Below are 27067 nucleotides of genomic sequence, written 5' to 3'. Positions count from 1 at the left end.
CATTTATTTTGCACCTCTTTCAGCCTGATTGTTTCATACCTTTTGAAGTACAGTCACTGTTGTTGAGCGAGAATTGTTACCATGACTTACCAAGCTGTTATCAAGACTTTGGTTGAAGGATGAGTATCGACCAGGGCATGAGTTAACTTCCCTGGCTCTTCATTGAAATAAATCAATGGGGTATTTTGTATTCACTTGGGAGTTTAGTAAGGGTTGATTAGTAAGGGTGTCAGTGATTATGGGGAGAAGGTAGGAGAATGAATAAGTTTATTGGCCAAGTATGTACACATACAAGGAATGTGCCCTGGTGCTCCGCTCACAAATGACAACACAAACATACAGTTAACAATTAAGAATAAAGCATAAACACATCAAAACAATAAGGATACACCATTACGGTCTAAACATGTGGGTGAAAATAAACCAGAGCAAAAAAGAGGCTACAGTCTTTGCTAATTGAGTAGAACTATCACTCTTGCAAAAAAGCTGCTTTCGTGTCTGGCTGTAGCTGCTTTGACAGTCCGGAGTCGCCTTCCCGAGGGAAGTGCTTCGAAGAGTTTGTGGCCAGGGTGAGAGGGGTCAGAAATGATCTTGCCCGCTCGCTTCCTGGGCCTTGCAGTGTACAGTTCGTCAATGGGTGGAAGGTTGCAGCCAACAACCTTCTCAGCTGTGCGAACGATCCGTTGCAGCCTCCGAATGGGGTTGAGAGGGAAAGATAGATCAACCATGATTGAATGGTCTAATTCTGCTCCTATAATTTATGAACTTGGGCAAGGCCTCTTTTTAAAATCTGATTTCCATGAGGTGCTTCGAACAGTGTAGCTCACTCAGTCCTGTAGTCTGGACATTTGGATTCTGGCATGGGATTTAAATCAATCTTCTGACTGAGAGAGCTCCTACTAGTAGCTGATTGCAAATGGTTTGTTAAAATTCCCATGCGATTTTATGTCAGTAGTTTTCTGTGTATTGATTTACATAGTCATTCGAATGCCAAACAATTGAATGAGGATGGAATACAAGGACTGGATTTTGGATAAATATTTTTTGTACTTGCTTAAAAATGTTTCAGAATGTCTGGTCTGCACTATGGACTATTGGATTTGTTTCTGCACAAAATTGGGATTTAAATTTTTTTTAAAACTTTTTTAAACTTCTTTATATGATATTGGGGCAGCAGAGTGGCACAGTGGTAGAGTTGCTGCCTTGCAGCGCCAGAGACCCGGGTCTGATCCTGATTACGGGTGCTGCCTGTTTGGAGTTTGCACTTTCTCCCTGTGACCGCTTGGGGTTTTTCCTGGTATTCCGGTTTCCCCCCACATTCCATTGGCGTGCAGCTTAATTGGCTTCTGTAAATTGTCCCTGATGTCGGATAGTAGTGTACAGGGATTACAGGTCTCAGTGCAGACTCGGTGGGCTGAAGGGCCTGTTTCCACGCTGTATCTCTAAACTAAACTAAATCTATTTTACTGTGTTTACAACATGTGCTGCTGCAAGTAGAAATTTTATTTCGGGACATATGACAATAAAACACTCTCGATTTTTAATAAATATCACAAAGCAAGTCCTTCTGACTTTCTTGCAAAAATATCCTGAGAATGCCTGTGAATGATGTTGTTCCCAAAATGTGCTCTCTATTTTTAAACTATTTCATAGTTTAAAACTCTGTGCTGAGAGATGGAAAATTTTAGCAGGTGTATTTGTTAGAGTTTTGAGGTTTTGAATGAATAATATTGCCAGTGAAAAATAAATGTCCTAATTCCATTGGATTTAACACCTAATGTATTTCTGGTCATGGCAAGTTGCATCAAAATTTATTCAGTGGCTGCATTTCACTTCCTTCCCTTGTGACATCTCTCCTCTCTCTGTTCTGTAACTAAGGTCCAGATATTCCTTTGGAACATCAGTGACTTGATTGTCTTCTGTCCTCTCTGTCACCTCTGGATGACTTTCCAATTGTTTCTTCATTTGTATTCCTCAGCAATCAATAAAATGCATTCATCTATGTTCCCTGTAACCTGTCTGGTTTAATCATCGACCATTATTTCAAGTGTTTATTGCAACGGATTTTTTTTTTTAACTTCTTTTACTTTTAAGCACGATTAAAATATTGAAATGTTTTTGTTGCAGAAATACGGTGAGATTCGATCGATGGAAGTTGAGAGTATGCGACGTAGGAACAGGTTGTATGTGATTCAGACTCTGGAAGAGACCACAAAACAAAATGTGGTAAATCCTCTCATATTCAATGCATTTTTCACAGGCTCATTGAACAGTTTTCTTAAGCGGTAGCGGTTTTTTAGGTTATTTTTTTGAACAGATATATATATTTTTAAATTCAGTCTTGAGGTCTGGCCGTCATTTGCTAATTTCCTTATTGCTACATCACCATTCCCGAGAAGGCAGTGGTGAGGTGCAATGTTGAATTGCTGCAGCTATGAATTAAGCAGGACTATTAAAACTGATAACTTGTCAAGTGTGCACAATTTTAGCAACTCATCGTTAGCAGCTCATCGTTTGTACCCCTGCACTGATGTCCTGAGGTTGAGACGATTGACTCCAACCACTATGACTTGTGCTATATTAGGCCAGAATTTAGTTTATTCCTCACGTTCCATTGACCAACCTTTCTGGAGGATTTGATGCCACTGGTCAAGAACACAACTTCATTGACCTGCTTATCTCTGTATTCACTTGACAATAGACAATAGGTGCAGGAGCAGGCCATTCGGCCCTTCGAGCCAGCACCACCATTCAATGTGATCATGGCTGATCATTCTCAATCAGTACCCCGTTCCTGCCTTCTCCCCATACCCCCTGTCTCCGCTATCCTTAAGAGCTCTATCTAGCTCTCTCTTGAATGCATTCAGAGAATTGGCCTCCACTGCCTTCTGAGGCAGAGAATTCCACAGATTCATAACTCTCTGACTGAAAAAGTTTTTCCTCATCTCCATTCTAAATGGCCAACCCATAATTCTTAAACTGTGGCCCCTGGTTCTGGACTCTCCCAACATTGGGAACATGTTTCCTGCCTCTAACGTGTCCAACCCCTTAATAATCTTGAGTCTATGAGAAGCTTAAGCTATTTTTAGCATTTAATCATAAACTGAGAGATTAGATTCCTGCTAATGACTTAGAAAATGTTATTTGGATGAATTCCAACGAACAAATATTTTTAGTGTAAGTGAGAGAAACAGACAACTCTCAAGCTAATTGGGTTCTTTAACCAAATGATGCGATGAAAGCAAAACATGCAATTGCCAGAAATCTGTATAAAATTACAAAACCATAATTCTGGAAATACCCAGCAGAGCAAGTACCATTTATGGAGAGAAACAAAATTGATGCTTCAATCTGATACTTTGGGTTAAAATTTCAGATTGATGGAAGTTAATCGACCTGATACGTTAACTCTGCTTTTCTCTCCCTGTAGATACTGCCTCGCCTGACATGTATTTCCAACAGTTTTGTTTTAATCTATTGTGTATGTTTATTATTAGATATAGGTATATTATTGTCACGTGTGCCGAGGTTTTGTTTTGCATGGTGTCCGAACAGATCAGATATACCGTATATAGATACAATCAATTCAAACTCAAGCACAATAGGTAGAGCAAAGGGAAAGATACAGAGTGCAGAATATAGTTCTCAGCATTGTAGCGCATCAGTTCGATAGACAGAGTTCACCGTCCTCAGTAGGGTAGAGGTGAATCGAACGGTATCCTAACTTATGGAAGGACCGTTCAGAAGCCTCTTAACATTGGTGAGGAAGCTTTTCGTGAGTCTGGTGGTGCGTACTTTCAAGCTCGTATTTTCTGCCACATAGGAGCAGCGAGAAGGAGGAATGATCGGGGTGGGACAAGTATTTGATTATGTTTGCTGCTTTTCCAAGGCAGCATGAAGTGTAGACGGAATATTTGGTGGAAGTCTGGTCTGTGAGATGGATGGGGCTATATCTACAACTCCCTCCAATTTCTCGCAGATAGTTTACATCGTGGGGAAATCTCATTCCTTTTAGAGTCTCTTGTCAACCTACTTGCCCACTTTTACTCATTTTCTCGATGCCTCCACTACTGCAATTACGATGATGTGAGAACAATATTTATTCCAAAGGTGTTTATAGCATAAGGGTGGCACAGTGGTGCAGCAGTGGAGCGCCAGAGACCCAGGTTCGATCCTGTCTACGGGTGCTGCCTGTTCAGAGTTTGTTCTCTCTGTGAGTGTTCAGGTTTCCTCTTATTGCCAAAGGCATGCAGGTTTGTAGGTTAGTTGGCTTTGGTAAAAAACTATGAATCGTCCCCAGCGTGTAGGATAGTGGTAATGTACGGGGTGATCCCTGGTCAGTGGGGCGAAGGGCCTGTTTCTGTGCAGTATATCTAAAGTGTGCTCTGTTGCTTGCAACTGTGACATACAATCATATAGATATGAAGGGAAAGACCACTTGTTCTTCAAAGCATATCCTGTGCTATGGTGCAATTTATCTGCTTCCTTCTTTCCATAAGGCATAGGCAACCATTCATCTAGCAATCGCCGAAAGAGACAAATGAGATTATAGGCTTTTTTTTTAGGGGGGAGGGAGAAATTTTCGGGAATTTCTCACTGAAATGTATTTCTTCTCAGTCAAGTGCCATCGAGGAACTTTTGGGATATTGGGGGAGACCGGATAACCGGCGGCTGTCCCACTTAAAATTCAGCCACCTGTTGCTTTGAGGAAATGTTTTGAATGCCTGAAGCACAGATTAAAATTGTAAAAAACAATTCTACTGTTCCTTATTTCACCTTTGGGGCTTGTTGACTGGCACCATTTGTATTTTGAAATTGCGTGAGAGCAAGAAAGCATGACTTTTAGAGTGGTTTTATTGTTGAAATTTATTAGTACAGAAACGTTCAAGTTTATGCTCTGTTAATATGGTTGGCATTCCTTAGATTATTTGCAGGCAGTTACTCTGCCCAACATAATAACACATCTTATTTATTATTGAGGTTGATGGTGGACTGTATAATGATCAATGCATCAACGCTGCCTCTTTATTGCTAGCTTTCATCATTGTTTTTTCCATGGAACCATTTTGTCCGTTTTATGTAGCATGAGTTTCCAATTCTATCATTGTAATGATCATGGTTACATTGTGGTTCATCAAACCAAGTATCTTTGACATGCAGTATTCCACTAAAACCGCTGTCAAGTGAAGAAAGTTAGATGTTCTGTCCAGGATGTTATCTGTAATGATCAAAGAGTCTTTTTTTTAATAAAACGAGTTATTCTCAACTTAATTTTAGATATCTTGTAAATGATTGACCTTGGTCTGTCCTGATTAAAGTTTGGCTGTGCTGTGCATCTGACGTGATACTGCAGTCTGATTTGAATATGTTGTGCTATATTTGACATTTATAACACTTCTTGTCTGTGTTTTAGCTGCGGGTTGTATCTCAGGAAATGATGTTCCACACTAAAGATTTGGAAGACATCTTTGAGCTATTTAAGGTCAATACATATTCATTTCTTACTGTAAATTGCTTAAATTGTTCAGTCAAATTCTGTCGCACCCTCCTTTGGTACTTGGAGCATACAGTGCATTCAGAAAGTATTCAGACCCCTTCACTTTTTCCACATTTTGCTACGTTACAACCTTATTTTAAAATGGATTAAATTCATATTTTTAATCATCAATCTATACACAATGCCCCATAATAAAAAAGCGAAAACAGGTGTTTAGAAATTTTTGCAAAGTAATTAAAAAGAAATAACTGAAATATCACATTTACATAAGTATTCAGACCCTTTGCTATGACACTCAAAATTGAGCATCCTGTTTCCATTGATTATCCTTGAGATGTTTCTACAACTTGATTGGAGTCCACCAGTGGTAAATTAAATTGTTTGTACATAATTTGAAAAGGCACACACCTGCCTATATAAGGTCCCACAGTTGACAGTGCATGTCAGAGCAAAAGCCAAGCATGAAGACGAAGGAATTGTCCGGAGACCTCCGAGACAGGATTGTGTTAAGACACATATCTGGGGAAGGGTATAAAACAATTTCTGCAGCATTGCAAGTCCCGAAGAGCACAGTGGCCTCTGTCATTCTAAAATGGAAGAACTTTGGCTTCGTAACAAGTCTGTGAATGTCTTTGAGTGGCCCAGCCAGAGCCCGGACTTGAACCCGATCGAACATCTCTGGAGGGACCTGAAAATAGCCGTGCATCGACGCTCCCCATCCAACCTGACAGAGCTTGAGAGGATCTGCAGAGAAGAATGGGTGAAATTACCCAAATACAGGTGTGGCAAGCTTGTAGCGTCATACCCCAGAAGACTTGAGGCTGTAATCGCTGCCAACGGTGCCTCAACAAAGTACTGAGTAAAGGGTCTGAATACTTAAGTAAATGTGATATTTCAGTTATTTCTTTTTAATTACTTTGCAAAAATTTCTAAACACCTGTGTTTGCTTTTTTATTATGGGGTATTGTGTGTAGATTGAAGATAAAAAAATGAATTTAATCCATTTTAAAATAAGGCTGTAAAGTAGCAAAATGTAGAAAAAGTGAAGGGGTCTGAATACTTTCTGAATGCACTGTATATGTAAAATCTTGCAACAAGCAGACATCTGTTATGTCCTATCTATAAAAGTGTGAAAATGTGGCACCTTAGAAGCATGCTACATCAGGACTTCACACTGCATAGGATAAAACCTGTGACTCAATCACTTAACTCTTGTTACCAATGATATCAAAGTTAAGAAATCAATAGGTTCTGTTGATCTGAAAGCAAATCATTTGTGAACAATTATTTGACAATTTTTGACCACCATTTTTACATTTGTTGAAGTTTGTGTATGCAACTGAGAATGACATTTATAACAAGAAGCAGCAGGAGAAAAACACTCGTGGTGTGGAGCAACATACTAAACCTACACTTCAAAATCTCAGTCGCTCCATTAAGGAAGGATGTGGGGGGTTTGGAGAGGGTACTGGAGGTTTACCAGATGCTGCCTAGAATAGCTATAATGAGAGATTGGACAAACTTGGATTGTTTTCTCTGGAATATCGGAGGCTGAGGGGAGACATGATAGAAGTATATAAAATTATGAAAAGCATAGATAGAGTAGATAGTTGGAACTTTTTTCCCCAAAGGTGCAAATGTCAAAGACTAGAGGGTTTAAGGTGAGAGGGGAAAACGTTAAAGGAGATGTGTGGGGCACTTTATTGTACACGGAGAGTGGTGGGTGTCTGGAACGTGCTGCCAAGGGTGGTGGTGGAGGCAGACACGATAGTGGTATTTAATAGAGTTTTGGATAAGCGCATGGATATACAGGGAATGGAGGCATATGGATCATGTGCAGGCAGGAGAAATTAGTTTAACCTGCCCTCATGTTCGGCAGGGACATTGTGAGCCAAAGAGCCTGTTCCTGTATTGTACTATTCTATGTTCTGTGAAACCCCTTGAAATGTTTCTGTGCAGTAACGCCCTTCTCAAGTGTCCATGATTTTAATTACTCCATCTTCGATTATTGTTCCTTTAGCTGTGAAAACTCTAAGCTCTTTAATTCTTTGTCTTAATTTTTTCACATCCTTAACTATCGTTCCTCTTCGATCCCTTGATCGAGCTTTTTGTCCTCTACCATAATATTTCCTTTCTAGGTTTGGTGCCATAGATTATTTGATTAGACTCGTAACAAGGAACATATAACTTTTTTTAGAACATTAAAAGTGCTATTTAAATGCAGGTTGTCATGGTTCTTCACCTTCATCGTGTCTCATGATGTGTCTGAATCATTTGTGGCCATCAGTAATTTCTTTCTTGGTTCCAAAAGAAAGTAACTTGCTTACTTTGGGTGTTTGTATTTAAAATTTAAAAAATCAAAATAGACTTTGTTCAAGTAAATAAATAATACAGGAACTGTGTAAAAAAAAAAATCCAACATTTTCAGAGGCTATACATACATTCAATACTGTTTACCCAAATCACACAATTTTATCCCACACCCTTGCCTCCCATGTGGCTCCCTGACGTGAAATCCCTTCCCTTATTTGAGGAGCGTCTGCTCCCCATGTCCAGCGGCGGAAGGACCCGAGACTCTCGCCCTCCCCCACAGAGCCTTGGCGGTGGCTGCACCGAGCTTCAGTGCATCCCTCAGCCTGTACTCCTGCAGTCTGCAGAGGGCCAGTCGGCAACATTCCCTGAAGGCCATCTCGTTCTGCTGGGAGGTCAACAAAGTTTGGGCAGACCAAAGGGCGTCTTTCACCGTGTTGATGACCTGCCAGCAGCACTTGATGTCCATCTCTGAAAGCGTACCTGGGAACAGTCTAAATAACAGAGTCCTCTGTGATGAAGCTGTTCGGAATAATTTGTGATAGGGACCCTTGCAAACCATGGGTATTTGTATTTTTTATGTTATTTCAAAATAGACTTTATTCGAGAAATAAATATGTACAATACATGATCCTTACAAAAACGCCATCCGATATTCTCGGAGGCTATACATACATACAATACAGTTTCCCCAAATCACAATTTTACCCCACACCCTTGCCACTCATGTAGCCCACTGGTGTGGAATCTCTTCCCTTATTTTGAGGGATGTCCCCACCACACCCTGCCCCCCATGTCCAGCAGCGGAAGGACCCTTGACTTGCCCTCCCCCACAGAGCCTTGGCATTGGCTGCACCAAGCTTCAGTGCGTCCCTCAGCACGTACTCCTGCACTCTGTAGCGGGGTTATTTGTATTGACACAATTACTCTTACTCGCAGCAGCACTATATATATGTGTGTGTGTGTCCAAGCCGTGGGATCAGCTGCATGACTACCCCCCCGCCCCCACGATGTCTCCACTGTCTTGTGTGCATGCCACAAGTGCAGTCGGCAAGTCGTTGGTTCCAGCGGCTACGTAGCATGTGAAGCCTGGGTTCGGCGGATTGCGCGGAGGAAACCACCAGAAGGTTCAACGGGCAGAAAGACGATCCCAGCAAAGCGCCGTGGAGCGCAAACAGGGCAGAGTGAGATACATAGGACACTTCTGACCATCCACTGCATCCTGACCTGTCCCCAGCCGTCCCGACTACATCTTGCTGTTGGAACCCGATAGACCAGGACGAGAGAGTGAGGCCGACGATATGCGCAACTCCCCCTCACTTAAATCCAAGTCAAGCGCAAGTCATGACTTCAACCTCGGCCAGCATACCGCGGCTGGTGGCGATCCCAATCAGCGGTCGAAATAATAAGATTGAAAGTGAAGTCATGGTCATCTTCGAACCCAAAGGACAAACAACAACAACAATTGACACAACAGTTGAAGTAGAAGCTTCCATTTGTACCTTTGTGGACATTGTTAGATTGCACCAAAGCCTAAATAATAAGCCTTTGCGTAAGGGTGAATTTAGTACTTGAGATGTAATTTTGTAATGCAGACTTTTGAAAGGTTAAATTATAAACTTTTTGCATAATTTCAGTAAATTCTGTCTTATAACTGCTTTAACTGCATGTGCTACTAAAAATACAAAAAATAGAAAGAGGAGTGGGCCCCTCTTATATTTTCTGCCATTCAAAAAGATCTTTTACCTTAGTGGAGACACCAGAAATTGTAGATGCCAGAATCTTGCATTTAATATAAAGTGCTGGAATAATCGGCCAGGCAGCCTCTCAGGAGGACATGCATAGGTGACGTTTCGGGTCAGGATCCTTCTTCAGACTCAAGAAGGTGCCTGACCCAAAATGTCACCTATCCATGTCCTCCTGAGAGGCTGCTTGACCTGCTGAGTTACTCCAGCGCTTTGTGTTATTTTATCCCTGTCTCACTTTCCTATGCCAAATCTCTCCCTCTCGATTCACTTGCTATCAAAATTTATGTTTTTGAATAAACTTGAGCTTTCATGGCCTTCGTGGGTAGAGAACGGCAAAGATTCACTCCTCTCAATAAAATAAACATATTTCCCATGTTCTCAATGTCTTATACCTTGCATTGATACAGTGAACCCTAGTTCTAAAAATACCAGGCGGAGGAAATTTAATTTGAAGGAAGACTATTAATGACGATTAATGAAAAGCAAAATTGCACCACTTATTCACATTTTGTTTGTATTTGTTAATTTGTGGCTGATATCTTCAGCATAAAGCCAATGGATTGCATGCCTCAGCCAATGCTGATAACTGGTTTCCAATGTGGACTTTTTAATTTCCATTTATGATTTCCTTCCATTTAGTTACTCTAATATTTTGAGATGCCTGGCATGAGGTTTATTGGGTCATCTGCAGTTTTGAGAGGGGCCCGCATTACTGGTGGAATGGACTCGAGGGTCCGTGTGGCTACCTTGTGTTACAACGAGGCACAATACCTTGGAGAGTTGGTGACCTTTCGAGATGCAGTGCTGTGTATATATCACTTGTAATTAAGTACGCTACTATTGGGAACCATGTCATACATACAATAGCAAAATATTGTGAATGCTAGAAATATGAAAAACTCAATATGTAAAATGCAACTACCAGGAATTTGTAGTTGAATGTATCAAATTTTACATAAAATTAGTTTACATAATTTTACATAAAATTAGTTTACATAATTTTACATAAAATTAGTTTACATAATTTTACATAAAATTAGTTTACATAATTTTACATAAAATTAGTTTACATAATTTTACATAAAATTAGTTTACATAATTTGAAATTGTCTATTATCATATCATATCATATATATATTATTTTCAGAGTTTTCAGTGTTTAATACAGGTAATGATATTTTGTTGTTTTATTTAATTTAATATTGTTACCATCAACATGACATATTTGTGCATATAACATAACTGAACATTAACAGTTCATTAAGCAGTATTTGAATAATATTCTCATGAGCTATAAATCAGATTTAGATTAAGCAGTGCATCATGACATTTTAATAATTTGGTTGTATCTCTGACTGCCATTATTATTACTTGCTCTCTTTCAGTAGATGTGCAGAATAACTTTTATGGGTTTAGTGCAACATCTTCTAAGAAACTTATTGTGAATGGAGTAATCATTTTCGATCTCAGTCTTAAATACTTCTCCTTTTTGCAGCGGGAGCATTTCCTAAGCTGCTACTGGATTCCCCACAGTCCAGCGCTCAAACATCACGACTCCAGTCTACCATATCTAGAGCAGTATCAGATCGACAGTAAGCAGTACAGCAGGCTGTTCAAGCACTTGAGTCCATGGTCACATTCTGCAAATGTAGATTCATTAGCAACGTGGAGTTTTCGGCTTCTGGATGAAAATTCTGATGGTCTCATCAATTTCAAGGAATTCGCATTTGTTCTAGGTAAAACACTTCAATTTTCGTCTTTTTTAGAGCTTCGGATTTAAAAAAATTAAAGCAACGTGTGCAATAAAAAGACAGGTGCAATTTGGGATCTCAAGTAGTTTAGTTTAATTTAGAGATACAGTGTAGAAACAGGCCCTTTGGCCCACCGAGTTCACGCTGATCAACAAACACCCGTACACTGGTTCTATCCTACGCACTAGGGACAATTTTTACAGAAGCCTATAAACCTGCACATCTTTGGAATGTGAGAGGAAACCGGAGCACCCAGAGAAAACCCACACGGTCACAGGGAGAATGTGCCAACTCCATGCAGACAGCACCCTTAATCAGGATTGAACCCGGGTCTCTGGTGCTGTAAGGCAGCAACTTTACCGCCGTGACATTGTGCTGCCCTCTACTGTGCCACTGCCGCCCTACTTTAAGCACAACTAATCAGACTGCTTTGACAGGTGATGCTTCATATTAAAGCTAAAGTATTTGAACCAGGAATCTTGGGACATTCCAAAGTAGTATGATTTAGTCAATAGATTTTCGATTTCTTTGCAAAATTAGCATGGGTTTCTTACCTGCTTTATCTTCAAATATCTGATACTAGAATATGCTGCTACTGCTGAATCGTGTAAAGCAGGATGGGTTTCATCAGCCCCTCTTCTTTCGAGAAGGAGCATTGTTCCTCTCGGGCAAATGACATTTGCACTTGTGCCATTTTACAGTGGAAGCTTGAATACATTCTGAGTTTATGTTCACATTTGCATTCAGTGACATTGTTGGTATGTGCTTTCCACTTCCCACTAACCTCTGCCCCCACACAACTCCCAACAATGCACCAAACAAGTGGTGGCTGGTTAAGATACAATATGGATACTGGTGGCAATGAGTTGTGCTCTGACTTGCGTTACAGTGCCTTTAGCCCAGAGTTATTAGCCTTCTATTGTGAAGATTGATTGCTGAAATTTGCTGAGTTTTTATAGTTTGGGCACTGACGTACTCAAGGCGTGCAACATGGTTGGAGACACAAGAAACTGCAGATTCTGGCTCACCAAAAAAAAAAAAAAAGTGCTGGAGTAACTCAATGGGTTCAGGCAGCATTTACTGCAAGCTGACCCGTTGAGTTACTCCAGCAATATGTGTTTTTTTGTGCAACATGATTGTTAAGATAAATTCAGAACAACTGTCAACTGGAAGAGTGCAGGGCATGGGGACATAATAACATGATTTATACCTGGAAACATTCCGTGAACAATGGGATGTAGGAATCTGGAGCTGTTTTCCTCCAAAGTCTGTGAATGCTGGCTCAATTAAAATGCTGGTCTGGTTGATTTTACAGAGGTTTGAAGCAAAGTTAAGAAAATAGTTCATGTTCTATTTTCCTTAATTGCATTCCCGTGCCTCTTCCCTTCTGATTTATGTAGTCATACAGCATGGGAATGATCATCCATGCTGACCAAGATGCCCCATCTAAGCTAGTCCCATTTGCCCCATATCCCTCTAAACTTTCCTGTCCATGCACTTGTCTAAGTGTCTTTCAAGTCTCCGAGGGGCGGCACAATGGTAGAATTGCTGCCTTACAGCGGCAGAGACCCGGTTCGATCCTGACTGCTGGTGCTGTCTGTACGGAGTTTGTACGTTCTCCCTGTAACCGCGTGGGTTTTCTCCTGATGCTCCGGTTTCCGCCCACACTCCAAAGATGTACAGATTTGTAAGTTAATTTGCTTCGGTAAAATTGTAAATTGTCTCTCGAGTGTAGGATAGTGTTAGTGTGTGGGGTGATCGCTGATCGGTGCAGACTTGGTGGGCCTGTTTCCGTCCTGTACCCCTAAAGTCTAAATGCTATTTTATCTTTATATAAGATTGAATCGTCTCAGAAGTAATGTTGATTTTGGGCACCTCATGCAATTGTATTAGGAAGTCGGGTGAAAACACTGGGTGTTTTCATCCTTGCACTGCTTAAAGTGTGATTGCCACTTAACTGCATCCTTTGGGTGACGATTCAGAGATGGGCAGTAATGGCTGGTACTACTGGACAATGTCCATGTCCCACAAATGATTTTTTTAAAAAATGCAAAGCAGTTTATCTTTATTCTTGTGTTGAATCTTTAATTAAATTGTTAAAAGGATTTGACATCATGGAGTAATGCATTTGCTAATTCTATTCTATTGCAGATGTGATGTACAATGGATCATTTACAGACAAGCTGAAATTACTTTTTAAATTACATATTCTGCCAGGTAAATCAAGTAATTACTGAAATGCACTTGAGTATTACAAAATTAAATGTAACGAGTAATGTTCTCAACCCGAGAAGATTATATTTCACTTTGAGTAATTAGGGTTGATATCAGTTTATATGAGTAAAGATCTATCATTTCATACTTAATAGGCAGTTCCTATTTAAGAATGCAGCAGCATGTAATTACCGTAGCATGATGCTGATGGGTAGAGCTGTGAACAAACTCTTGAAAATCACTGACGGAATCGGCTTGGATGCGGCAAATTTCATGGTCAAAGTGTGGCAAACAGACGGTCAAATTATTTTGGAGGTGAAATACAAGTCGCATGTGAGCGATACAAGGAACTGCAGATAGGGTCACAGCATGGAAGCAGGCCCAGCTTGCCCACACCAACCAACATGTCCCATCTACACTAGTCCCACCTGCCTGTGTGTTGGCCTGCTTCGTACAAAAAAAACCCCACAAAAAACTGACTGTTACTCCAGCTCGGTCTTTTTTCAATTGAAGGGCCCATTTATTTATAAAATTATTGGAGATAACAGAAGCATCTCAATGGTGTTACAACTGGCTCGAATATCGACGTATCAGTTTAGTCGGGAGGCAAAGATGCACCGTGGTTTTGTCTGCTCCTCACTGCAGGCTGGATTGACTTGGAGAAATAAGTTAAGCCCTTCAGTCCACACAAAGGGACTGAGGCATTACTAGAGTGCAGTCTTTTGGCTGAGATACAAGGCTGAGACTGTCTTTTTGGAGAATGTTTAAGTGATTCCGTTGCTGCATTTGAACAGCTGCCCATGGCTAATCCCACCAAAACAAGTTAACTTGTTGCATGTCATATCCAGTGTTTGTAAAATTTTGCGCTGTGTAAATTGACTCTGGGGAGGTTATTGATTTAAACAATGACTGCACTTCAGTAATCAATCGTCCGTGAAATACTTTGAAATGTCCTCAGGAAGAATGATAAAAGTTATTTTTTCATAGTTAATTATGACTATGATTTGACTTTGTTAATCTTTTACTTGCAGCCTTTACTGAAGACGAAGGGGTAATTCCCTCCGCTTCAAAACACCCACAACTTTTCGATGAAGCAGTGACTCGTGGGGATGAGCTTAACGGTTTGTATTTTTTATTTTCTTCAGTTCTGCATTTTACATGGCTGGACTGTAAAATTTGCATTGGGAATAAGGATTCTAGAATAAGAATGGCCGACACCTGCACCTATTTTCTATGTTTCTAAAAACAAAATGCCAGAGGAATTTGGAGGGTCAGACAGCATCTGTGGTGGGGAAATAGCCTGACGACATTTTGGGGCGGCACCCTTCTTCAAACAGAAGATCCGAAACATCTTCCGTCCACTTCCCTCCCCAGATGCTGCCTGACCCGCAGAAGGTTTTCTTGAATGCTCATTGCCAGTTTGTGGAATATCAGCTCGAGGCTGGTGAGAAACCTGCAATGGGGGAGGATACAGTAATCGGGGTACATGAAGGTACACATGGTCAAGCAGGTCGTATGAGGAGCCGGGAACCATATGAAGAGGCAGAATGTCATAGTTACTAATCTCTGGATTGTTACCCGATTCGGATTGGCATAGTGCTAATAAGATTAGAGAAATAAATGTGTGGTTTAAGTGTTAGTATATAGAAGTGGTTTCAATGTGGGGTATACTGATAGCAATGCTGGGGAAAGTAAGAGCTGCACCTTGAGGATGGTCTACACCTGAACCAGGCTAGGATTAGTATTCTAGCAATCTGGATAACGAGAGAAATGGAGAGAATGACATCGTGGCAATATTACATCGTGCAGATCAGGAGTTGGTGTGCGAAATCGAGGTGCCTAAGTTTAGTTACATTATTTCAAAATGATCTCCATTGGTTAATATTTACTTATTCCTCTTCAATCACCTCAGGAAGTAACAAAGGGAAAATTAATATCCAGACGTATTTGAAACAATGGCAAGATGAGCTGGCGCGGAAGGAAGAAAGTATCCGAGCCCTGCCGAGGATAAATCAGGTTACAATCCAATCTAATTCACCATTTGTTCGAGACATGTCCTTGGCATTTACCAAGTGAAAGTTAGACTAGGAACTGGCTTTCCATATTGAGTTTTTATTTCTAGATTATTAGATGAGAGTTCACTTCTAACTACCCTGTTCGAGCCTTAACTTCAAGTTGAAATCCTCCCCACAAATCTCTTTACCTCTCCCCCTCTCTTTACTGTTTAAAGCTTGGTGAAAGAAGTCAGCTTTTGGATATCTGAAATGATATATTTGGTTGTAGAGTCATACAGAACGGAAACTCATCTTTTGGCCCAACTTTCCCATGCTGAACAAGGTCCACCATCTACACATGTCCCACCTGCCTGTGTTTTGCCCAGATCCATTTAAACCTTTCCTGTCCATGTACCTGTCCAGATGTGTTTTAAATTCTGTTTTAGTACATTTCCCTGTAGCTCAGGCCCCTAAATCCTGGCAACATCCTTGTAAATCTACTCTACACTCTTTCCAGCTTAACGATATCTTTCCTGTAGGAGGGTAACCAAAGCTCAACACAATACTCCAACTGAGATCTCACCAATGTCCTGTACAGCTGTAACATAACATCCCAACTGCTATACTCAATATCCTAACCGTTGAAGGCCAGTGTTCCGAGAGCCACCTTGACTATCCTATCTACCTGTGAGGCCACTTTCAAGGAACTATGTACCTGCACTCCTAAATCCCTCTGCTTCATTCACAACACTCCCCAGGTACTTTGTCAAATCTTGTTGCACTAAACTGATGGGAAAACCCTCTGACTTCTTGCTATAGTGTAGAAGCCAAACAAATACCAGTTGTTGGACAATGCATTTAGTTCAGGTTGGGTTTGGATCAACACCACTAGATTATCCATTAAATATTATTTCATTGTGCGTCGGAACTAAAAAATGAATGGTTCAAATGATGCTGGATCTGGCCCACTGTCTCTTCTTGTCCCTGTAATTTGGCAGCCTTGCAGGTCAAATCACCTTACCATCCATGTTCCGTGAGCCAAATCAGACTGGAAACGGCATCCGGGTTTCAAGACATGAATCCGAGGGTTCTTCTCCCGGTCAGCCTTGATAGCTTTTTAATAGCTAGCTCAGAGTGAGTTTAAAGTGTTCAAATTCATTTCAATAATTAGAAGAAAATATTTCACCGCTAGAGATAATTAAAATCATTAAGTAAAATAATGGAAAATCCACTTTCCCACATTTATTTAATTACAATCAGAATCCTCATTCAAATGATTGGGGCCATGCCCACCCCCTCCCCATTACAGCACTGAGCCTAGGAGCACAGTGGGAGGTGAGAGGCAGTGGACCTCCAGTTTGCAACCAGGAACGCCTTGGCCTATATACTGCAGTTAGCAGAAGCTCCATAGCAAATATCATACGATCCAGCCTAATATACTAGCAGAGTGATTCCTGCCAGTTGGGTTAAAGTCATAGAATTATTGAACTATATAGCATGGAAATAGGCCCTTTGATTCAATTTGTTCATGCTAATCAATTTGGCATTTGGGCTGGTCCCATTTGCCTGCATTAGATCCATATCTCTCAAAACCCTTCCTATCTATGTATCTGTAATTGTATCCGCTTCTCGAGCTTTATCTGGCAGCTTGTTCCAGGTATGTACTACCCTCTGAGTGAGAAGGTTATCTCAGGTCCCTCGTTAATCTCTTCCCCTCTCACCTTAAGCCTATGCTCGCTGGTTTTAAAATCCTTCACCTTGGGAAAATAACTGAGCATTCACTTTATCTATGCCCCTTGTGATTTTATATTATTCAATACGATTCTCCTTCGGCATCCTACGCTCCAAAGGGAAAAAGGTCCCCACCAATGTCACCCTACAGTTCAAGCCCGTACTTCCTGGTAACATCTTGGTGAGTCTCATCTGCACCCTTTGCAACTTAGTGATATCCTTCCTGTAGCTGGGCCAGAATTGCAAACAATGCTTCAGGTATGGTCCCATCAACAACTTATATCGTGATTTCCCAGTATCTTTGTGGATAACCTCCATTTGAGGAGGTGTCTTTGGTTGTGCGTTGGACCAAATGTGTTTAATGGTGATACAGACTCCTTGGCACTAATTCCCATAAAGTTGTAGCTTAGCATTGGAGCCTTATTGTAATAACCCCTTCTGGTAACTATTAACGCAGAGCAGACAATATGTTCACTTTTTCGGGGCCTCAGAGTAACTAATGATGTGATTTTGTTTTGCACCATCTGAATTAAAACAGGCTGATCTTTATGCAGTACAAGATTAATTATTTCTAATAGGATATGACTGTAAAAGCAAGGATTTTATTGGCACATAGTAATGCTGTAGAACTAGTAATCCAAAAACCTAATGGTCTAATAATCTAGAAACAAGTTCGGTTGGCAGTTAGTTTATGACTTGATCATATAAACACGTAATACAAACAATAGTAAAGATGACCATGTAAGTACAAAATTGACACACAAATCCACGAGTCTCACTAATGCCTCAGGAAATCTGTTGTTTGTCTCCAGATGTATGTCTCCAGATGCACAACGTAGTGCTTGACTCAGCTGCCTCCTGGGGCAGCCGGATAAACTACTAACTGCTGATGTGCACTGGAATGTATTCATCGCGTAAAATGCTTTGGGTCAATAGAATGTTCTCAGGATTGTTAGGTGATGTGAACTAAATACTGGCTTTTCCACGAATGTTGACCCCCATGAATGAATTGGAAGAAATGTACAAGGGCGGCACAGTGGCGTTGCGGTAGAGTTGCTGCCTTACGGCGCCAGGGAACCAGATTCAATCCTGACTACAGGTGCTGTCAGTACGGAGTTTGTACGTTCTCCCTGTGACCGCGTGGCTTTTCTCAAGGGTGCTCTGGATGTACAGGTTTGTAGGTTAATTGGCTTCGGTGAAATTATAAAATTGTCGCCAGTGTGTGTGCAGGATAGTGTTAGTGTACGCGTTGATCGGTGGCCAGCGTGGACTCGGTGGGACAAAGGGCCTGTTTCCACACTGTATCTCTAAACTAAATTAAACTGCAGGAGTAAATAAAGAAGTACTTGTGATGATGGACTAATTCAATAAAAAATGTTGACACTCTTGTTCTACTTTACAAGTCCATGTACAGTCTTGCTCTCTCTGATACCACCCCTTTCTGAGCTTTCTTCACACTATTCTTTGACACTTGCACCAAAGTCTTTTCATTCTCCTTTCTTTAAAATGTTTCCTAAAGCCCATTTCTCTGCTGATCAGAACTCTTCTCCCTTCACTGTTTACAACTTGCATCTTACTGAGTAAGTTTGTTATATTTGTGTAAATAGTGTGATCATCATTGCAGTTTGTATTGTTCAATTCTCCAATGCACTGTCAATATAGTTACCATACCAGGACTTGTAAAGTAGAACCAAGCGAGTCACAAATTTGTAATAATTGATACCTACAGTTTCGTGTCTCATCACCTGAATGATCTATAATTTGATCAGTATTTTCTGCCATCCTCCTCCCTTATCAACCCCCATAGAATTATTCTGATTAGGCTAATTATCTCATTATCTCTATTATTCCCCACTGAAAGAATTTTTAAATGTGGAATGTTGTCACCATAGACTTTACTTTAGACTTTAGAGATACAGCACGTAAACAGGCCCACCAGCGATCACCGCGTACATTAACAGCTTCCTACACACTAGGGACAATTTAACCGAGGCCAGTTAACCTACAAATCTGTGCGTCTTTAGAATATGGGAGGACACCCACCGGAGCAACTGGAGAAAACCCACGCGGTCACGGTGAGACCGTACAAACTCCGTACAGACAGTACCCATCGTGAGGAACGAACCAGGGTCTCTGGCGCTGTAAGTCAGCAGCAACTCTACTGATATGCCACTGTTGAAGCTGTGCCATAATTGACACAAGCTACAAAGAGGAAGTATGTTTCCAACATGCTATGGGGAAGTGGATCCTTGCAACGATATGCAGGGGATATTGATGTTTTAATGACAATCATACGTTTAAGAATATTGCCCAATTTGTATAATTTTAAAAAATCTGCAAAATAGAAAAAAAACTGCAAATTCAAGTCAAGCATAGACTGATGCCCAGTCCAATGCCTGTGGTCTAACCAGCATGTTGAACACACTGCCAATTCTGTCCTACCAAGACTAAGCAAAATTTGAAATTTGCACTAACTTGAATGACGACAGATAGCATGTTGTCTGTCCTCTCCTGAAGGTCATGACTCAATATGTACACTCTTCAATGAGTGTTAGCACCACTTCAAAACCTGCCCAAGCTGACCTCTGCTTGTATTACCCAGGAAAATTAGTTGTCTTTAGTCTGTTAGGCTGGAGTAGAGAAGTACAGTGAGCCTAGCTGCAAAGCAATTCAAATCCAATAGGTTTAGACAAGGTTGAAATGTAATTCATTGTGTTTCACCGACACATGCAATTTAACTGGAAGACTGGGAGAAATAAATGTCATCGCTGTGTTTCTTTTAACGTGAATAGAAATGTGACCTTCATTGATTTTTTTTTGTTTCTTGCTTCCATCATGTCCCATCCTACAGATTCGCTGGCAATTAATCATGTTAACTGGCCATGCTATTTCAAATTAGCACAGCCAGTAAAATTGAACAAGACTCCCAAAAAATAAGATAGTTTCTTCAAAGCACCATTCGCCATTTTGTTGACCATTTAGTTCATTTTTCCACAGGTTGTTAAATAGTGTCCATCTTAACATAACTAATAACAATCATAGGAGATTCCTTGCATATACAGTGCCCTCCATAATGTTTGGGACAAAGATCCATCATTTATTTATTTGCCTCTGTACTCTACAATTTGAGATTTGTAATAGAAATAAATCACATGTGGTTAAAGTGCACATTGTCAGATTTTAATAAAGGCCATTTTTATATATTTTGGTTTCACCATGTAGAAACTACAGCAGTGTTTATACATAGTCCTCCCATTTCAGGGCACTATAATGTTTGGGACACAGCAATGTCATGTAAATGAAAGAAGTCATGTTTAGTATTTGTTGCATATCCTTTGCATGCAATGACTGCTTGAAGTCTGCGATTCATGGACATCACCAGTTGCTGGGTGTCTTTTCTGGTGATGCTCTGCCAGGCCTGTATTGCAGCCATCTTTAGCTTATGCTTGTTTTGGGAGCTAGTCCCCTTCAGTTTTCTCTTCAGCATATAAAAGGCATGCTCAATTGGGTTCAGATCGGGTGATTGACTTGGCCACTCAAGAATTGACCATTTTTTAGCTTTGAAAAACTAATTTGTTGCTTTAGCAGTAGGTTTGGGATCATTGTGGGCGGCACGGTGGCGCAACGGTAGAGTTGCTGCTTTACAGCGAATGCAGCGCCGGAGACTCAGGTTCGATCCTGACTACGGGTGCTGTACTGTAACGAGTTTGTACGTTCTCCCCGTGACCTGCGTGGGTTTTCTCCGAGATCTTCGGTTTCCTCCCACACTCCAAAGACGTACAGGTATGTAGGTTAATTGACTGGGTAAATGTAAAAATTGTCCCTAGTGTGTGTAGGATAGTGTTAATGTGCGGGGATCGCTGGGCGGCGCGGACTTGGTGGGCCGAAAAGGCCTGTTTCCGCGCTGTATCTGAAATATGAAAATAATAAAATAAATATTGTCTTGCTGTAGGATGAACTGCCGGCCAATGAGTTTTGAGGCATTTGTTTGAACGTGAGCAGATAGGATGTGTCTTTACACTTCAGAATTCATAACGCTACTACCATCAGCAGTTGTATCATCAATGAAGATAAGTGAGCCAGTACCTTCAGCAGCCATACATGCCCAGGCCATAATACCCCCACCACCGTGTTTAACCGATGAGGTGATATGCTTTGGATCTTGGGCAGTTCCTTCTATCCTCCATACTTTGTTCTTGCATCACTCTGATATAAGTTAATCTTTGTCTCATCTGTCCACAAGACCTTTTTCCAGAACTGTGGTTGCTCTTTTAAGTACTTCTTGGCCAACTGTAACCCGGCCATCCTATTTTTGCAGCAAACGAGTGGCTTGCATCTTGTAGCCTTTGTATTTCTGTTCATGAAGTCTTCTGCAGACAGTGGGCATTGACAAATCCACACCTGACTCCTGAAGAGTGTTTCTGATCTGTCGGACAGGTGTTTGGGGATTTTTCTTGATTATAGAGAGAGTTTTTCTGTCATCAGCTGTGGAGGTCTTCCTTGATCTGCCAGTCCCTTTGCGATTAGTAAGCTCACTAGTGCTCTCTTTCTTCTTAATGATGTTCCAAACAGTTGATTTTGGTAAGCCTACGGTTTGGTTGATGTCTCTTACAGTTTTATTCTTGTTTCTCAGTCTCAAAATGGCTTCTTTGACTTTCATTGGCACAACTTTGGTTCTCATGTTGATAAACAGCAATAAAAGTTTCCAAAGGTGATGGAAAGACTGGAGGAAAGACTAGGTGCTGAAAGCTCTCTTATACCTGCATTAAGGAGGCAATTAAACACACCTCAGCAATTACAAACACCTGTGAGGCCATGTGTCCCAAACATTATGGTGCCCAGAAATGGGGGACTATGTATAAACACAGTTGTAATTTCTACATGGTGAAACCAAAATGTGTAAAAATGGCCTCTAATAAAATCTGACAATGTGCACATTAACCACATGTGATTTTTTTTTCGATTACAAATCTCAAATTGTGGAATACAGAGGCAAATAAATAAATGATGGATCTTTGTCCCAAGCATTATGGAGGGCACTATGTGTGCAATTATGACTCTAGCCTTGTCTTCACCAAATGCCAGAGGTTAACCTGCAGGAGAATGCATTTTGGCCTTTCACAGTGAACTCTGTTGTCACTGAAATGCGAAGTATTTGAAAAGATGCACAATAAAGCTGTTTTTTTAATGCTAAAAGTGGATTTTAACTAAAATGTCCATACCTTCAATTCATTTTGGAAAAATGATCTGCTTGCAGATTAACACAGATGCTGGAAACCTGATATAGAATCAGAATACACAATTACCTTTCAGTAGATGAGGGTTTATTTCTGTTTTTCCAATTTTGAGGCCAGGTTTCCCTCCTCCCATCACCCCCTCGCTCCCCCCCCCCCCCCCCCCCCCCCCTCCCCAAGCAAAAAGATAATTTCCCTGTAGGCCATGCTCATCTGATTCCCTAGACATAAAAAGCTGGAGTAACTCAGCGGGACAGGCAGCATCTGGAGAGAAGGAATGGGTGAGGTTTCCAGTCGAGACCCTTCTTCAGACTGGTTAGGGATAAGGGAAACGAGAGATATAGACGGTGATGTCCCCATCAGCCAACGCATACAACACATCATCCTCCGAAATGTCCTCCACCTCCAACGGGATCCCACCCCTAGCCACATTTTCCCGTCTCCACCCCTTTCCGCCTTCCGCAGTGACCATTCCCTCTGCAACTCCCTGGTTAACTCATCTCTTCTCACCCCCACCCCAGGTTCCTTTCCCTGTAACCTGCAGAAGATGCAACACCTGTCCCTGTACCTCCTCCCTCGACTCTGTCCAGGGACCCTGACAGTCCTTTTATGTTAGGCAGAGGTTCACTTGCACCTCCTCCAACCTCATCTACTGTATCCGTTGTTCAAGATATGGACTCTTATACATCAGCGAGACCAAACACAGACTGAGGGATCGTATCGTGGAACACCTTCGCTCAGCCCGCTTAAACCTACCTGATCTCCCGGTTGCCAGACACTTTAATTCTCCTTCCCATTCCTTATTTCCCTTATCCATAACCAGTCTGAAGAAGGGTCTCGACCCGCATCGTCACCCATTCTTTCTCTCCAGAGTAACTCCCGCTGAGTTACTCCAGCTTTTTGTGTCTATCTTCGGTTTAAACCAGCATCTGCAGTTCCTTCTTGCACATTTCGTCCACTAGACACAAGTGACTGCAGATTCTGGTTTACAAACAAAACACAAAGTGCTGGAGTAACTCAGCGAGTCAGGCAGCATCTCTGGAGGACGTGGATAGGTGACACTTCGGTCTGGGCCCTTCTGAAGAAGCAACCCTACCCAAAACGTCAGCATGTCCTCCAGAGATGCTGCCTGACCCGCTGAGTTACTTCAGCACTTTGTGTCTTTTCTTGTCTGATTCCTGTTTTGCCATTTTTCCTTGAGCCACCATTCTTTCTGTCCTTTGCAAATAATACCTAGAATTTTGAGATCAAAGTAGTCTTAATGAGACCAGGAAACCCGTTTTGAAGAAAGCTGATGTGTCTGATGATCTTCTTAATTCCCTAGTCACAATTTGTTCAGTTCTCCAAGACGCTCTATAATCTGTTCCACGGCGATCCCAACGAGGAGGCGCTCTACCGAGCTATAACCACCGTCACCAGCCTCTTGCTTCGCATGGAGGAAGTGGGGAGAATGTTGAACAGTCCAGGCTCCCCCATCCGTGGTGCATCAGTTGCAAGCCAAGGTTCCCAAAGTGGTGATGACGTCCAGGAGATCCAGACAGCGGACAAGTGCGAAGATACACCCCAGGAATCTCAGATTGATATCGGATGGACCTTTGCCTTTGAGCAGATACTGGCGTCGCTGTTGAACGAACCAGTTCTGGTTACGTTTTTTGAAAAGCCTTTTGACGTCAAGGTAAAAATAGAACAAGCAAAATCTGTTCAACTGAGGGCTAATAATCAGTCAAAGGTTTACGAATGAGTCTGTTGTGACTTTATGCCATATTTCTTTCTGCATTGATGGAACTATGCAATGCAAGCTCTGGACCTTTCTGTTGGTTGACGATGGGGAAATGCCTCTATGATTTTGCACGCCATTTCTCTCCTGTCTTGGCATGGGCTTCACCCTGATAATTAATGCCTCTGCTAAAATAGCATGGAAATTTGCACAGATGAAATGAGCAATTATTCTCACAACGACTGATTTCTAGGCTGCAGTTCTGCAATGTAGGAAACCTGATTTTATGTGTTGATAAGTACAAGCATTGAACCACGAAACATTTTTTGTCATTGAACAAATTAGTTTGTGTCTATGACATAGTGTAAGAGCGTGTCAGGCAAACCTTGTACGAAGTGAGATGCTGAACAGTGACTAATAGACTGAAAGTAGTTTGGTCTTTAAAATAACATCACTGGACTTTAAAATAACATCACTTGGAGCAGAATTTCTTGTCCTATGCTTGTTCATCTCAATTTTGAGCTGCACTACTTTTGTTAGGCTGCAGAGGGTGCCCACATGATATTTTTGATCTTGGTTGGAAAATAAGGTTGAAGGGAATTGCTGCCATTATAGTTTCAACAGACTGAAGGCACATGCCTTTTTTCTTAATTGTACACAAGTGTTTGTTTTTTTAGTGACATTAAAAAAGCAAACTGTTTATTGCTCTACAAATTCTATTAGAAAAGAGAATCTTTAAAAACAAATAGTCTTGTATTTTTGAAATATATTGCACACTTGTAAAATTTTGAAATTTATTAATCTATATTAGCTTAGCTTTAAAAAGTTTATATGAAGTTGTATAAGAATTAGAGCTTTCAGTATATTTAAGGAGAACTGAAACTATTGATCTGATAATTTTAATGTTAGGATATCAATTGCAAAAATATAAAATTATGAAGTTTCTATACATAGTTCAACTGGCTTGAAATTTACCATTAGTCATGAAAATATACTTTGATTTAATTGTTCTTCGGTTAAGGTAAGGCATTGCTCCTTTTTGAAGTATAAAGGCACATTATATTCCATATAAAAGTTACACATTATGAAGATGACAGTTGCTGCTCAAACCACTGCTCTCAAAATTAACCTCAAACACTTAAAATGTATTCTGCCAAACATTAGCCATGTTAGGATTATTATTTTTTACATATATATAGATTTAAAGGTATAAAACATTTTTGTGCCAACTGTTGAGGCACTTGGGTTATGTTGTATGTATAAATTCTGTTCTCTACATGTGCTGAATCCTTGCATTAAATTCCTTTTGTTTCATATTGTATAAAAGCCTCACTTCACGGATATGTTGAAAAATAAATATTTTGATTTCCAATTCATGTTTTCTGCTCTACTTGTTTTCAAATAATTTGACAAACTAAATTTATCCTTTTTAGTATGTGTGCAGTATTAACAGAAACATCGAGGTAGACCATTTGGCCCTTTAAAACTGCTTGGCCATTTGATGGGATCATAGTTGACCCTTCATATTCAGTACTCTATTGCTGCTTTCTCCCACATCCCATGATTGTCTTAGACATTAAAACAACGAATCCTCGAATATATTTAATAAATAGGCCAAAGCTATCTTTTGTGGTGTGAAATTCATTACTTTTTGAAGAATTTTCTCATCATCTCAGTCGTAAAAGGCATACGCCCCATCCTTAGGTTGTGAAAACTGGTTCTGAAATTCCCCACCATTGGCAACATCCTTACTCCATCTTGTCACAGAGTCATACAGTGTGGAAACAGGCCCTTCGGCCCAACTTGCCCAAACCGACCAACGTGCCCCATCTACACTAGTCCCACCTGCATGCGTTTGGCCCATATCCTTCTAAAACTATCCTATCCATGTACCTGTCTAAATGTTTCTTAAACTTTGTGATATTATACTATGTTTCAATGAGTTCACCTTACACCATTAGTCCGACCATCCAGGAATCGATCTGATGAACCTTTACTTCACTCCCTTCACAGCTAGGCAGCCCTTCCTCAGATAAGGAGACCAAAAATGCAGCAAATACACAAAGTGGGGTCTCACCAAGGCCTTGTGCAGTTCATAAGATCATAAGTGTTAGGAGCATAATTAGACCATCTTGGCCCATCAAGCCATTCAATCATGGCTGATCTATCTCTCCTCACCTCATTTTCCTGTCTTCTCTCCTTAACCTCTGACTCCTGTACTAATCAAGAATCTATCTCTGCCTTAAATATATCCACTGACTGCCTCCACAGTCTTCTGTGGCAAAGAATTCCACAGATTCACAACCCTCTTGACTAAAGAAATTCCTCCTCATCTTCCTAAAATAACATCCAATTATGAGGCTATGACCTCTAGTCCTAGGCTCTCCCACTACTGGAAATATCCACTGCACGTCCACTCTATCCAAGCCTTTCACCATTCTGTACGTTTCCCCTCATTCTTCTAAACTCCAACGAGTACAGGCCCAGTGCCGTCAAACACTCAAATGTTAACCTACTCATTCCTGGGATCATTCTTGTAAACCTCCTCCAGACCTCCCAACCCTTCCGAATTTGGCGGAAAGTTTCCGCTTTCTTATTTCATTTCCGCCATTCTGATTTCGCCTCACATTTTTCCGCATAACACACGCCTCGCCACTCGCCTCGCCCGCCCTGCCGCTCGCTTCACCCCGCCGCTCGCTTCACCCCGCCGCTCGCCTTGCCGCTAGCCTGGCCTCGCCGCTGGTCTCGCCTCGCCGCTGGTCTTGCCTCGCCGCTGCCCGGCCTCGCTGCTAGCCTCGCCTCACCGCTCGCTCAGCCTCGCCTTGTCGCTGGCCCGGTCTCGCCTCGCCTTTGGCCGCTGGCCTCGCCTCT

The 27067-nt window shown here is 41.2% G+C and overlaps 1 protein-coding gene across 1 annotated transcript in view; it reads left to right on the top strand.

Moving 5' to 3' along the window:
* tbc1d8b (TBC1 domain family member 8B) overlaps positions 1 to 25532 on the top strand; it is a 76225-nt gene extending 50693 nt beyond the window's left edge. The window contains exons 14-20 of the mRNA XM_078412187.1: positions 2128 to 2226; positions 5414 to 5482; positions 11051 to 11291; positions 13458 to 13523; positions 14552 to 14641; positions 15433 to 15536; positions 23804 to 25532. Coding sequence (XP_078268313.1) covers positions 2128 to 2226; positions 5414 to 5482; positions 11051 to 11291; positions 13458 to 13523; positions 14552 to 14641; positions 15433 to 15536; positions 23804 to 24220 — 1086 coding nt within the window. The 3' untranslated portion in view covers positions 24221 to 25532. The remainder of the gene's footprint in view (positions 1 to 2127; positions 2227 to 5413; positions 5483 to 11050; positions 11292 to 13457; positions 13524 to 14551; positions 14642 to 15432; positions 15537 to 23803) is intronic.
* The last annotated feature ends 1535 nt before the right edge of the window (positions 25533 to 27067 follow it).

Source organism: Rhinoraja longicauda, chromosome 15 (assembly GCF_053455715.1).
Source record: "Rhinoraja longicauda isolate Sanriku21f chromosome 15, sRhiLon1.1, whole genome shotgun sequence".
NCBI classification, from domain to species: Eukaryota; Metazoa; Chordata; class Chondrichthyes; order Rajiformes; family Arhynchobatidae; genus Rhinoraja; species Rhinoraja longicauda.
This window is presented reverse-complemented; position numbering and strand designations above follow the sequence as displayed.